At 40.1% G+C, this 14,509-nt stretch overlaps 1 protein-coding gene across 1 annotated transcript in view; it reads left to right on the plus strand.

The window, feature by feature from the left end:
- LOC139674572 (ubiquitin-conjugating enzyme E2 E1-like) overlaps positions 1–14,509 on the plus strand; it is a 46,207-nt gene that overhangs the window by 28,776 nt on the left and 2,922 nt on the right. Inside the window, 1 exon segment of the mRNA XM_071561082.1 lies at positions 8,434–8,566. Coding sequence (XP_071417183.1) covers positions 8,434–8,566 — 133 coding nt within the window.

Consider the following 14,509-nt stretch of genomic DNA (forward strand, 5'->3'; position numbering starts at 1 on the left):
TTTCAATTTTCAGCATAGCAGGGGTGTCTTGCCAAGTGTTACACATCATCTTTGACTTTCCTGAGGTTGTTTTTACCAGGCTGGTTTGTAGCTGCTGTTGCCCTTTTGGTCTAACTAATTTAAGGATATGCATTTCTTGATCTACAGAAATACCAGTTATAATGAAATCAATAGGGACAACTGATGATCAAGTCAAAAATAAACAGTCCACTATGTTAGTTCAATGCTGGATAGCTGGAATTATGAAATAGATGGGATCCTCTAATTTTTTTTTTTTCCTTAAACAGGGCAAGTGGTTTGTGAAGAGACAGAAGCTTCTAGATCATGTGGGTTCAAACTTAGCAGTTGTACAATTTATGTCCTACAGGGTACCTAAATATTTTCGATGTGCCAGCTTTTTTTAAATCTGTTTCTTGAGATCGTCTTTCATATTCCAACATTGATAAGGACAGGACAGGAGATGGGCATGAAAGACAGAAACACAGATATAGATCCCAGCTTGGTTCTGGAATGGCAGGTTAATTGTGGTGGATTTGTTTTCCCTAATGGATAAAGCATGGTATTCAGAGAGGAGCCCTGTGATCATTCATTGTAGCACATTTAGAGCTACTTATGAGTGGAAAGTGGACATTTTTGAACTGTTTGTTTAGTTGTCAGAGGGGGGTAGTAGTTTCTTTGCCATGTGTGAAGAACCTAATATATCCCAAAAAGTGCTGGCAGGAAGTAGAACTGTTTTCTTTTGAGGACTATCCCACATTTGAGATTAGTGACTCAAGAACTTTCATATTTATTAATAGTATTGGTTGTCTTGTATTTGTTTTTAATTACGGATCTGTCAATTGATGTTAGGCAACCAGTTAGAGTGTGTTTGCTTTATGCAAGCATTAAAATTGCAGTAACAAATAGATTTACTCATTTTATTTCTATACCAATTTCAAAAATCTGTTGGAATGTGAAGAGCCCCCAAACAAAGTGTAGTTGCAGAAATAATGCATTTGTGAAACTGCCTAGTTTTGCTTACCAATTGTAAATTACACATTTGTGCCACAAATACTAAGTTTGGAAATGTTGTCTGATGTGTAGGAATTTCTGTTCCCATGTTGGCAGTTAATAGTCCAGTTGACAAATGGGAGGAAGGAAACTGATGTAAAAATAACACAAGGTTAAGTTGGCAGAGCACAGATTCTACCACCACATTTTCTTGTCACTTCAAATAAGACATTGCTAATTGTTAGGTGAGTCAGATTTTCTGTTACTCTTTCCCAGTTTGTTTTATTGTTTCCTGTGTGGAGCATTATTTAATGGGAGATGCAAAATCACGTATAGGCTGGGACATTTTAATTTATTTAATTTTTGGTGATATATCAAGCTTAAACTAGGAGGCAAAAAGGAAAAGATTTGCATACAATGAAAATAATTTCATTGACTAATTAGTTTGCTTTTTTCTGTGCTTGCATACTGTACATACTAAAGTCTCAGACTTCCAGAAACAGCCTCTTCATAGTCAAGTTGGACACTGAAAATGTTCCTACGTGTAGTGGGACCAACTTCGAATATTTTGCAGTAGAGAGGGCTAAGAAGAACCCCACTGCAAAGGAAAATGGAAACCCTTGAGAAATGAGCAGGCTGGATGTATTACCTATTTTAGAACAAATACTAAATGGATTCATTTCTCTTGAACTTTTTTATGAGGACTTGCTCTTAAATTGGAGTGACTATTGTTAAACTGAATGGAGCAGGAGCACACGTCTGAGGACATCATCATCTGTCTCCCCCAAGCTCACTGAGGTCAAAACTAAGATTTTGTTTTAAATCTTTGAAGCCTTGCTTAAAAACCAAACTCCGCAGTGAAACTGTTCAAGGGGGTTGGCCTTTTCACCAAGTAGTTTAGTAGTAACTTCACAGAAATATTTTGTAGAGTCTGAAGTATTTCAGGTAAAGGTCCTAAATTTGCAAGTACTCCTGAGCATTTCTGTTCCTGTTGTAATATGAAAGGAGAGAGATCTTGGCTATGATAAGCCTGTTGTTGTGTGATCTTATTGCCAACTGTTTTTTATATAAATTGAAAAAGTAGTCTTTTTTTTTCCTTCCCACAAAGAAATCCCCCTGATCTGTTTTCCTTGAAGTCCCATAAATCCCTGTATAACACCTTATCAGCGCCATTATCAGTTCTATTTAGTTATTTAGTTCCTTTTTAACCTAGTAAGAAAGTAATTCAATGCACTGTTATCCTCCAGTTTAAGCTTTGTGCAATTTTTCAAACCTTTCCAATTTTACATTAGGCTGATACTTAGGGGAAAAGCATTCCCAGATGCTAAAACAGAAATTTTGTGCATGAAAATGTACAGAAAAATGATATTATTTCTAACGCAATTCTCTGTTAGAAATGTGGGATTTGTAAGGCACTTACATTTGTGCAATAATATTGTGACTGCCATTTTAAATTGAAGACAGAAAATACAATTCAATGTGTTACAAGAAAAATAATAATATTTACTGCTTTGTACTTGAAAACCATGCCCCTGAACATGCAATAGAAGGAGAATTAAGTTCTGTTTTTGCAATTTTGTTTGGATTGCTGTAGCAATATAATGTTCCATCTTTGCTTGCTTACGTTCTTTCCCTCCTTTACTCCCTTCTTATGTTTTAACTAAAGCCAGCTGCTACTTTTTCTTTTGCTGTCTTTTCCTTCTATTTCTCATTGAGCCCATATGAATTTCACCTAGGGTCAATCCCTCGTTTTTAGCTAATGTTAACACAGAGGAGCTGCTTGGTTGTGCCTAATGCCACTGGGCAAAAATCACCACTGATTCATGTAGGCCCATGGTAATCCAGTACATTACCTTTAACTTTCCACTGTTGCCCAGGAAGGGTTTTCTTGTGTTGTGATTATTTTTTTTCTTTTCTTTATTTTCCATTCTGACTTTTAAACTGCTTGATTAAAAAAATGGCAATTAAATGAGTGGCCCCAGATATCCTTTTAGCTACTACTTTTTTGTCTATTTGGATGTCTTCCTAATAACTAATGTTTTATTTCTTATTTTATAATTGGAAAACCCGTGTAAGTTGTGTACATGAGTGTTTGGATTGTATTGTAGCAGGCTTGGAATAGTGGGGTCTTTCCTGTTAATGGAGTGTCTTGGTGCTCTAGTAATAAAAATAATACATTTTGGTAGCTAAAGCATGTGCAGAAAGTGACAGTTTATTTCTAAAATTAGAACTATGCATTAATATGGTTTTGAAGTGACATTTGGGCCAAAGGATTAGCTGCATTTATGTTTGGTTTTTACTCTGTTCTGTGACATTCCCATTTTTAACACAGCTTGCTTAAAGATCTGTAGAGCAAAATTTCTTTGAATGGAGGATTTTGTAAGTGTGTTTTACAGTGGCTGAGCTAGATGAGCTGTGCTGCTGCTTTGTAAACACATGATCTACTTGGGTGATCTGGTACTTCTGGGGTGCTTTTGAGATCTCTGCACCAAATTCAGCCTAGCAATGTAAGTGAGCAAGTTCAGTGTGGACCCACCCAGTGGGCTACTAGAAAAGAAAACGTATTTACCCTGAGGTCAGGAATGGGGTGGATTAGGAAGGAAGATCAAGGTGCACTACAGCTTTTTGTGAGAACAATATGCTGCCTTTCTGGCAGCCAAAATTTCTAAGGCATTTTGGGCTTGCATCTCTGGATGAAAAAAAAAAAAATGGAAAGGGGGGGAATAAAGGGGGAAGAGACCTTCTAATGTTCAACTCAGTATTTCCCAAAGCTGCTTGGTAAGGTGGTAAGTCCATAGCCCAGATGCACTTTCATGTTCAGCCATTCACTGTTTCTTACCACAAAATAAAGCAACAGCAAAAAATATTGATGTTGCTGTCAGTTTGTAATGGTGCAGCTTTACATTGGAGATCATTAGATTCTCTGCCACCTTGGAATTCCCATGTGCCTTAGTGTGTTGTTTGCTTTCTGATTTGAGCTATGTCCCTTGGAAAAGGTCATGTCTGCAGTGTTTGTAGAATTTATATTTATTTTCCCCAAGTGTACAACTTCAAAACAGCTTAGCTACTTGCATCAGACATTTCATGTTCAGGTCGAAATAGCCTCAAAAATAGCATCTAGGGATATGAGGTAGTTGGAGTATGAGTTCGTGGTTTTGTTCCTTGTGGTTTTAACTGAAATATATTGTAGGTTTTCATTAGCTGTTGTTTCCTTCAGCATACCATGAAATTGCCCTTCTTATCACCCTAATGGATAGCAGTCTCTGGGACGCCTAAACTACCCTGCTAAACTAGTTAGCTTTTAAAAGGAATATGTGCTGCTTTGGTATATCAGGGTATTAACCTAGTGTCTGTACCATTTCGATTTATTTATCACTGCAGTGGTCTGCTACTGTGTGTTTTCTGTATCTCAAAGATGAACTAAAATATCTGCCAGTCTGAAATTTCACTACAGGGAGCACTTAAATTATCATTTGGTCAACCCCTAGAAAGGACCAGGTAGTTTCCAGTGTTGACGTAAACAATGGACTCTTTCTGAGTCATTGTCCTGGAAAGTACCATTCAGTGTGTTCCCAGGGATTTTCATACATTAGCTATATGTGGTGAACACCAAAAAGTCCTGCATTCCCTCCATGGCATTGGCGTACTTCGAGTGATTTGCCCAGGGCTGGCAGGGCGGAGGAGGAAGCTGAGGTTGTGTGTGCAGAGTATCAGGGTGGTGTCATGTAATGCAGGTCTGTGGTAGAGGTTGTATGTGGCTGATTTAATATGAAAAAGCCACAGGCTGGGTGTTCTTGCAAATCATCTGCCACTTCAGCCTTTTCAATACACAAAAAAGTGTGTGTGTGTGTTCTCCATGAACACCGAATCTCTGAGACACAGTCTTGTGTTTGCTGTTGCTCAATACTGTAAGGCATCTGCAGCTAATTTAGCAAGACATCGTTCTGCTCCCCAGCCTCTGCTGCAGGCGTTTCTAATTTACCTGTTAGATTTTCAAATTGAGAAAGAATATGACACCTCCCAGCAAAAGGAGGCAGAGCAAGATCAGGTTTTTCCAAAGCAACACAAGGCTGGGTGGGATTTGGCCCACACAGAACTTTGAACCTGGTCTCACCTGTACTGAGACTTTCTCTGTGCCTTGCATTTACCAGGAAGTAATGCCTTGCATTTTCCTGCTTCTGGACTTAGGCAGTTAGCCCTTGAACAATACCTTGGCACTGGGCAGTTTCCCAAGGAGTGTTTCTGTCATGACATCTGTCCAGAGAATAAGTCAGCATTACTGGGAATGATCAAGAGCAGTTGTTACAGTGGGTACAGCACATCTTCACTTAGTATATTGCTGTTTTTCTAATGTCAGTTGAACTGCTGTTTAACACATGCTGCCTGGTAGAATAATAATGCATTGGGATCTTTTCAGTTTTCTTTTGGATGTCATCTTTCACTCTGCATTACACGTCTTTTACTCATTTCTTTCTTTGAAGTGAAGAGGTTGTGGGCTGCTGAGTTAATACAGAAAGTTGTTGCTCTCGTACTCTTGTCTTGCAGTGTAAACCATTTCTGTTTAATTGGTTAAAATTGTCTTCCTGGTGGTCATATGTTGCACAGCTTCAAAGTGTTGTATTAGTAGATCTAGACACTTAATTTGAGCAGTGGTGACACACATCAGGCATGTTGACAGCTGTGCCTCTGGGCTCTATGTCTGTGCGTCAGTAAATTTAATTTTGAAGCAGATAATTGTAAGTATTTTAAACACAGTATCTAATCTTTAACCTTTGCTATCTCCACCAAAAGTTAATGCCGCTGCTCTTACTCTGTGGTCAGTACCATCACTTTTCTATTAAGCACTAGGTCTTCATGAGCTATTTGATATTACCTAATCCTAAATTAAATCTGAACAGTATCGTACTCTGAAGCTGACTTGCATCTTTCTCGGTCTTTCCTTTATAAGAAATCAATGTTAATGTGTAAAAATTGGACACGTACAGCTGTTTCAATCTGCTAATTGAATTATGAAAAGCTTAAAAGGTAAGCTTAATACATCACTGCTTAAGCCTACTGATGTCTTACAAAGATGTTGCATCTTAATATGGAGGTCTAGCAGTATATTACTTGTGTGCAGTGATAGCTCTAATTGGAAACCTAGTAGGATACAAGAGATTTCTAAGACTATTACTAATGATAATATATTACTTTTTAAGTCTGTGGGATTTTTTTATTGACAGTCCTTTGGGCAGAAGCTGGAAATAAAATGCAGAATGTTGAAGTATTTCTCGTTGGTTCAGAGGGCTGTGTTCAGTCCTGATCGCACATCACATTTCTTGAGTTCTGAAGTGCTCCCAGTTGGCAGTTCTCATGATATAAATTCCAACAGTAAATCAGTGCTAACAAAGCTCAAGTACCTGTTCCCCTTCTGTAGCTCCATCTTTAGGGGAGGGAGGAGAGGATGATGGCTGGTGCAACTTGCAGTAATGACAGCATGTCAGTAGGTTGCTAATATATACATAAAGAGGTGATTCCTTGGAGTGGTGGCTAAGGGTGCCCCAGAGAGTCCTTTTCAGTAAGTTTGCACAGTTAAGTTGGTGTCTTTTCAGAGGGGGAGCTTCCTGTCGAAATACAACACTCTTCCAGTCTAATGCACAAGTGGTAGCTAGAGAATACTGAGTGTCCAAATATATAGACCTGCAGAGGACAGAGACAAGTCATTAAGGTGGAGCGGGATGCCAGGAGTGTTCAGGATAGAATGGCTTTTACTTTAATTTAGTACTGATCGTGAGCTGCATGAGGCTTCATGTTCTGGGGAGAAAAATCTTTCCCTCGTGACTGGTGCATCAGTTTGCAGAGAATCTGTCTCCCCTTACTGCTTTATTATGTACTTTGGTGCCCCTGGAAGCGTGCTTTAGTCCTAGCTTCACTATTGTTGAATTATCTAGCACCAACATATTGTGAAATTTTATTATTAGTTTAATCTGAAAACAAAATTTTACACTTGATAACAGAATTAATTCCCTTTTTCTCTCCCAGTTCCCCTGCTGCCAAAACACCTTTGCCAGTACTCAAAGAGCAGTGAAAAAAAGCGTGTCACTGATCACTTACATTACGTTGGCATTCATGTTTTTGCAATTGTATTTATACTTGTAATACTGTTACTAACACCTAGTGATTACTTTGGCTCGCTGCACATCAATCAAATGCATATTGTCTTGTACATATTGAATGTACTGTATTGCCTTCCTTCTCAAGTAATACTGCTCTATGATTGTTTTCAGATGAAAAGAGCCTGGTTTTATCCTTCTGTCTTAGAGTAGCATTATTAAAAGAATGGGCAAAGAGGAGCAAGGCTGGTTTTTGTTGTAGTAGGAATGTTAAGATCCATCCCCTTCAGAGCAAGGGGAGAAAAGATTTCTGAAGCCATGGTAAATCCATGATGGAAAAGGCTGTGTCAGCACCTCACTTTATCCAAAGGGAGTTTTCAGTTCTGGCATCTTAAACTACTACCATAGCAGCACAGAAAGAAAGAGGCAGCAATCGAGTCCTAAACCATTAATGGCTTTATTGGTTGAGCTGTGCTTAAAAATACTCAGTGACATATGGCTCACTACAGCATACAAGTGTCTGAGGATCTCAGTAAAACTAATTTTCAACAAGCAGACATTTGAGTTCTGCAACACTTTTAATTTGTACCACTCATAGTGAGCTGCTGGCACATTAGGGAGAATCTAGAGTTAGACAAAGCTGTTTTGAGAAAGTGCTGTTTTAATTTGACACAGTGATTTTAATTCCTGTTACAAATGTAGTTTCACAATACAAACAGTATGAATGGGGTCTATTCACATGGCCTTGTTTTAGAAATCAGTGTAGCAAAATGATAAAAGTGTAAAAAATTTGTACATTTAAGAACATCATTATTTATTGTGCTTTTTTCAATTATACTATGAACCCTGGTTTATCAATAATGCAGGAATATATTTTAAAGAACACACAGGATTAATAAAATCAACATAAGTCCTTAATTTATTTATTATGATCTTTAATGCGGTACAGTTTTATTAAGACTGAGATGGAAGAGCCATTGCTGAAATACAGTAGGAAATTGTTCCTTGAAACTTAACTCTTCTGTTGTGTTGATAGTGTAGTATGTTTAGAAGTAGCTCTGGGCAATGCTGCTCTTACAAATACCAGGAGGGAGAGAGGCTGGAACCTGTACACCATTTTATTTTTAGTTTCTCTGCTTTGCTAAGCCATCTGGAACACTGATAAATCCAGGTAAGATCTCTGAGATTTTGGAAGCATTCAGTCTGCTTTTAATCCCTGTCTCTACTTCAGGTGATGTATGGAGAGTAACACTGGAAACTTTTTTTCAGTATCATACTTGAAGAATGTAAGAAGTCATATTTACATGAGCTGTGGTAATATTCCTAATGAATTTGGTTTTTTATCTCTTAGTGCTGGCCCCAAAGGTGATAACATCTACGAATGGAGATCAACCATTCTAGGACCTCCAGGTTCAGTCTATGAGGGAGGTGTTTTCTTCCTTGACATCACATTTACACCAGAATATCCTTTCAAGCCTCCAAAGGTAAGAGACTGGTACCGGTGCTTTAAATCATGAATGCTCAACAGACCAGTGGGTGGCATGCATTGTTAATGGAACTCAGCCTGTTTGAAAGCCAGTCTTGTTAAGAACAAACTTAACCTCATTTCAAACATTACATGGGTTTCTGTTAGTTAATATTAACAGCTTTTCTGATCCTCTTTATCGTTTTTCTAGAGCTTGTTTTCTTTTTCCCTCTTCTATTTATAAGAGTTCCAAAGCAATTAGTGCAAGCATTGGGACAGGACTGAGAAACAGAAGTAAATAAACTTAAGGAGGGGAAAAAGGCAACAAATACTTGTTTCTCAAACCACTTGGGTACTGTAAGCGTATGTTGTGTGTGTTTTGGCTGCTAAAGTAGTATTTAATTATTCAATTCTGTTGGACATGTACGCTGTTCACCTATTTGTATAGTAACAAACTTTCTGTAGGTGTGTTATATTTGTGAAACTCTTACATTCCAGTGTGTCTGTGTTTCAGTGTTACAAGGCAAATACCAGTGCAAGTGAATGTTATCTTGTGGTTCCAATACTTGGCCACAGGAAGAGTGTTGGGTTACAAGAAGTGGTTGTGTATATACTCAGTGTTTGCCTTGTATCTGAAAGCTTTTATATGTGTGTTTAACTTTCTACTTAAAAGTTGTTTTATTGATGAGATAAATGACAATGACTGCCCCATCTTCAGACTTTGGTCTAGTCTGCAGTGAAAAAGACCTGTCATAGTTCAGGCCACCAGTCAGTCTCAGCAGAGACAATGCTAATTGGTCACCCAAGACAAATTAATACAAGCTTGCCAAATTAAGGAAACTGTTTGACTGTGCTTGCTAGCATAACTTGAGGGTTTATAACTTGCCATGGGAAGGGATGCCTTCTACTAAACCAGGTTGCTCAAAGCTCCATCTGACAGAGCTTTGAGCACTTGCATGGATGGAACATCCACAGGTTCTTTGGACAACCTGTTCCAGTGCCTCACCACCCTCACGGTGAAGAATTTCCTTATAGTATCTACTCTAAATGTACCCTTTTTATTTTAAAACCATCACTCCTTTTCCATGCTCATGGAAAAGTCCCTGTCCAGCTCTCTTGTAGGCCCTCTTTAGGTACCGGAGGTTGCTCTAAGGTTTCCATGGGGCATTCTCTTCTCCAGGCTGAACAAGCCCAACTCTCTCAGCCTGTCTTCACGGGAGAGGTGCTCCAGCCTTCTGATCATCTTCATGGGCCTCCTCTGGACTCAATTCAAAAGATTCATATCCTGTTCATGTTGGGGGTCCCAGAGCTGGATGCAGTACTGCAGATGGGGTCTCATGAACGCTTGGGATTCGCCCAAGACAGTTGCAGGACCTTGCACATAGCCTTGTTGAAGTTCATGAGTTTTGGGTAGGCCCACCTCTCTGTATTTCCCCCAGACTGCCTATCCTTGCTTCCACCCTCTGTAGGTTTCCTTTATGTGTTTGAGTTTGTCCAGGACCTCCTTGTTCAGATCTCTTTGCCTTCTCTGACAGATGGACCCCATTAGTGTCCAGCAGACCAGATTTCTCAAAGCAAGTCCCATGGCCTAAGTAGTCAGAAAGGTCTGGCTGTGACAACAGGCCCATAACCATCTGATGATTCATCAAATGCAACTGGCCCTTTTGAACCTCTTTCCCTTTGACCAAGAGGATGGATGAAAAAACTGCTCATGCTCCTGAGTCCTTTCCTGTTGCTACCAGGGCTCTGTAATCCTTCTTGACATTGCTGAGACTGCTCCTGGTGCCCAGGTGAAACAGCAGCAGTGGGTGAAAGTGGACTGGACAAGACCTGGTAGCCTGTCTGTGACATCCCTGAGTGAGCAGCACATCTCTCTGGAGAGTACATCAGGTCTGCACATGGGTGCCTCCACACCTCTCCAAAGAGTCTCCTACTACTGTCACCCATTGCCTTGTCTTGGTTGCTCTGGTTACACAAGGAGTGAATGGGGCTGCCTTACTCAGCTCCATTGTCTTTCCTGAAGTCATGGGCCTTTCCTCTCCAATCTGCAGAGCAGCAAAGCAGCTCTGCAGGGGCATCTCAGGCTTTGGGGGAGTCTCTTCCCTCATACATTCCCCTTCCTTGCTGTGGCAAGCTTCATTTTCTGCATTATTGTGCCCCCTCCCTTCCCTGTGTGCTGGTGGGAGAGTTTCTGGCTACCTGGCTGCAGGTCCACTGCAGACTGAACTTGGAACCAGCTGTCTAACCCCTGCTCAGCAGCCCTGCTGCCATGCAGCCTTCTCACTACCTCCTGCAGCTCAACCACCTGCTGTAGGATGTCCTTCACCAGGGTACAACTTTTGCAGGCAGGTCTGCTGCCTGCCCTGCCCCAGGAGAAAGGTCTTGGCAGCCTGAGGTCTGCACTGCAGCTTCTCCCTTCAGCAGCTCTATCTGTGTGGAAGCATCTGCCACTGCAGATGATGCAGATGCCCCAGGCAGAGCTGCAGCCTTTGCTCTCTGAGTGCTGCCTGGAGGGTCAGGGTGGATACCTTACAGGACCATGTTGTAACTACCAGCAATACTGGGACAGCCCTATATACAGAGTTCCCTGATGCAGAACTAAATATGCAGTGCAGTTATGTCATGCAGGGTCAGCCATGCTTTCTGCTCTGCACTTCTGACAGGAATCTCTTATCTTTGTATCTAAACCCTCATTCAGATGAAAAGAAGGGTGGGATTAAAAAGCAAGCAAACAGGCACCATTTAGTGAGGCCTTAAAAGACTTTTTAGTTTAGTGGTGATTGATTCACTGTATTGTAGCAGTCTCTTTTAAATGGAGTCTTTCATCTAGCAAAGTCCAAGTTGGATTGCAAACCACATACATGTATGGAAATAAAATACATATTGAGATGGGGTATAGGAGAAGGCATAGTGGTACTCTAATAGAACATATTCTTGCTACTTGAGTACTTTAAGTTTAAACAAAGAACTTTTCTTTGGCTAGGAACCAAAGCTGCTTCTGTGTTAGCATCTACACTAGTGTTAATCAATGGTAATGTGGAATATGCAATTATCATATTGCTCCTGCTTTATTCCTGCTATTTTGTTGATTTCAGATTGTCCCAACTGCTTGCAGTGACCTGTAAATACTGTTTGAGGGTAATCCTGAAGTGGTAGGCTAATGTAATTACCAGCCTTCCTTTATATGTCTTTTAGGGCAAGAAATAAAGAAACAGTTGGTTGAAACAAAAACTCAATGTTTCGCTTTGATGATAAGCACTAGCAGAGCAGTAGAGTCATTATAGAATAGCATAGAATGTCATTTTAAAAGTCTGAAAGAATGTAATTTTAAAAGCCTAAAAGCTCTGAAAAGGTTAAGCTCTCTAAAGAAAAAAAGACTAGTTTCTCTTGAATCTTCCTTGGTAAGTCTTGTAAGATCAGTGGAAGAAAACTTCTACTGCCTCTTTGTGTCTTTGAGGACAGTCCCTGTTCTGGACTGCCCAGTGGTGAAGTGTCCATAGTTAAACATGTTTCACAATGTGAAAATGAAATGTCATTAAAGGATTTGCTTTCTTAAATAAACCAAGGTGAAAATAGTCATCCTGGAAGGCTTCCAAGCCCTTAGAAAGAGGTGTGAGAGAAGGTGTTGAGGCATATCCACTATTGACAAATGCTGTGTGGTTGATGAGCATCCTAGAGTTGTGTGGTGAAGGGTATACAGGTGCAGCCTTTGAGGATTGGGTCTAGCTCTGAGAGTTTGATTCAGTATGTTGCAGCAAATGTTTCTGGAGAGGATGTTGCTATAAGAGAGCCAGAGGATGGTGCTGGAAGTGATATGAACAGATTCCTGGAAGGATATAACGAGGGACTGCACTACTGTACTTGAGGCTGGAGAAATGAAAGGTCTTAAATTTGACTTGGAAATGCATTGCACAGTACAAGGAACTCCAATGGGAGGAATCTGATACAGGGACAGATACTCTCTTTCATGTCCTAAATATGTATAATGCAGTTCTTTTGCATTTATTGAGCCTTCCATGCACCACTTTGAAGATGTTGGTGTTAATCTGTTCTCTGCTTTTTATGTTTTTTTCATTTTTTGTGGTATTCTGGTTTTGCCTGTGTTTCAGATAGCAATTGAGTCAGGCATGTGCTGGGTGGACTTGGATTTAACAGAATCCAATAAACAAGTATAATCAGAATTTAAGAGTTCAGTACTTGTACTGTTAAAATGGACATTTTCCCAAGAGTTATATTATAGCCAGGGTAGATTTCATTTATTGAGGTGAAAACAGTAGCTTGTGTTGACCTGGTGTGTGTGCTTTGATCATTTGTATTAATAACCTCTAACCACTTCCTTCCACCCACTACTATTCTGCTGCTTGTGTAAATTAACCTCTGCTATCACTTCAGGGTAAGGTTGAGATTAGCTTCTTTTATGTCTTTTCAAAAGCTGTGCTTAACTCTGTGTAGTTACTGCATTAATGGAATCTCAGGTGGGACATTTCCAAAGGATTGTTCAATTACACTATATTTTTCTGCTATTCTAAATGCTGTTCTCTTTACTACCTTCTAAGTAACTCAGTTTTCTTTTGATTCTGGTCTTCATCTGCTAGGTTTATATGATGGGATTTTTTTTCCACTTTAAGGTGTAGTGAACATTTACTTCAAATATTTTTGTTTGTTTTCAAGTGGGCCTCTAATTTCTCACCCTCTTCCAGCTCCATTTGGGTTCCCTGCATGGCTGGCTTTTGTACCATCAGCAAAAATTGTAAATGGCAAACAGCTGGACTACATGTGTCTAACACAATCCCAGTTCTGATTTGCTGCTTAAGTAAAAACAAATTTAGTCTTTTCCCACAGTGCTTTGATAAAGCTCCTCTAACTGGAGAAAACTGCTTTTGGTGCCATGGATATATCCCTTAAGGATTATATCTTATGGTGTGTTAAAGAACCAGGCTGTTCTGCAAATATATGGGAGTCTTTTCTTTCAATTTTGCTTTCCCATCCTTCATGAATAATAATTAAAAAGTAAGTCTTGCTTTTAAAGGCAAACAGGATTTATGTTTTGCTTTCAGTTATTAGTCAACTGGACTGAGAGACTTCCTACTGAGTATTTAGCTTTTGTGTTGAGCATCAGGATTAATAACTTTCGTTCTTTACAAATTAGAAGTGTTGACCTCTGTTAACTTTGTCCTTATTGTATCTACTTGGTAGTAGTCTATGCTTCCCCTTCTGGAAGTGTTTAATCTGTCAAAATTCTTACCTCACTTATGTTTAGAAGCCTTCTTGGAAGGAGGCCAAGGTTGCAGGTCAAATACACAAGTCCTGAGCAAGCAGTGGGGGTGGGCTCAGGGCTGCTCGGGAACCCAGGGCAGAGCCGTTGCCAGAACTGCAAATGCCACAGACATCTGTTTTGCCCTGAACAGTGTGGGTTGGGGCAGGTCCCAGAGGCAGGTCCGCCCTCTCCTCAATCTGATGCACGTGGACTTCCACGTGACTGTAGGGAGTAATTGCTACTTCATTTCCTCTGAAGATTAGAGGAAGAGGGAAACAAAGGTCATTTGGGTTTCTTGTCTCCTATGCCTCTAAGGTTTCCTAGGTAGAAAGCAGCAGGGGTTCTTAGTTTTGGAGTGGCAGCTTGTTGTGAAAGGTGTGGGAGGATGACACATTTCTGCCCTCCTGCAGTCATTTTGCTATTCCCACACATAATGTGCAAACATGCGGGGATTTGAGGTTTCCTTTGCTTCCTGTTTTAATCCAAAATCCAAGATGCTCACAAGAAACAAAGCATAAAGTCTCCCAAGTTTGCAGTGTGGGTGTCTCCTGTGTGACAAGTAACCACTTTTGCAAATCCAAAAATACTGCATGTGTTCTGTGCATCAGGAGTGTTCTTGGAAATACTGCATGGATTCATTGCACAGGGCCATGCCAGGCACCAGGGTTTGGTACTGTGTCACCCCACTCCATTGTCTGCTCTCCA

The sequence above is a fragment of the Pithys albifrons genome, chromosome 7 (genome assembly GCF_047495875.1).
Source record: "Pithys albifrons albifrons isolate INPA30051 chromosome 7, PitAlb_v1, whole genome shotgun sequence".
NCBI lineage: Eukaryota > Metazoa > Chordata > Aves > Passeriformes > Thamnophilidae > Pithys > Pithys albifrons.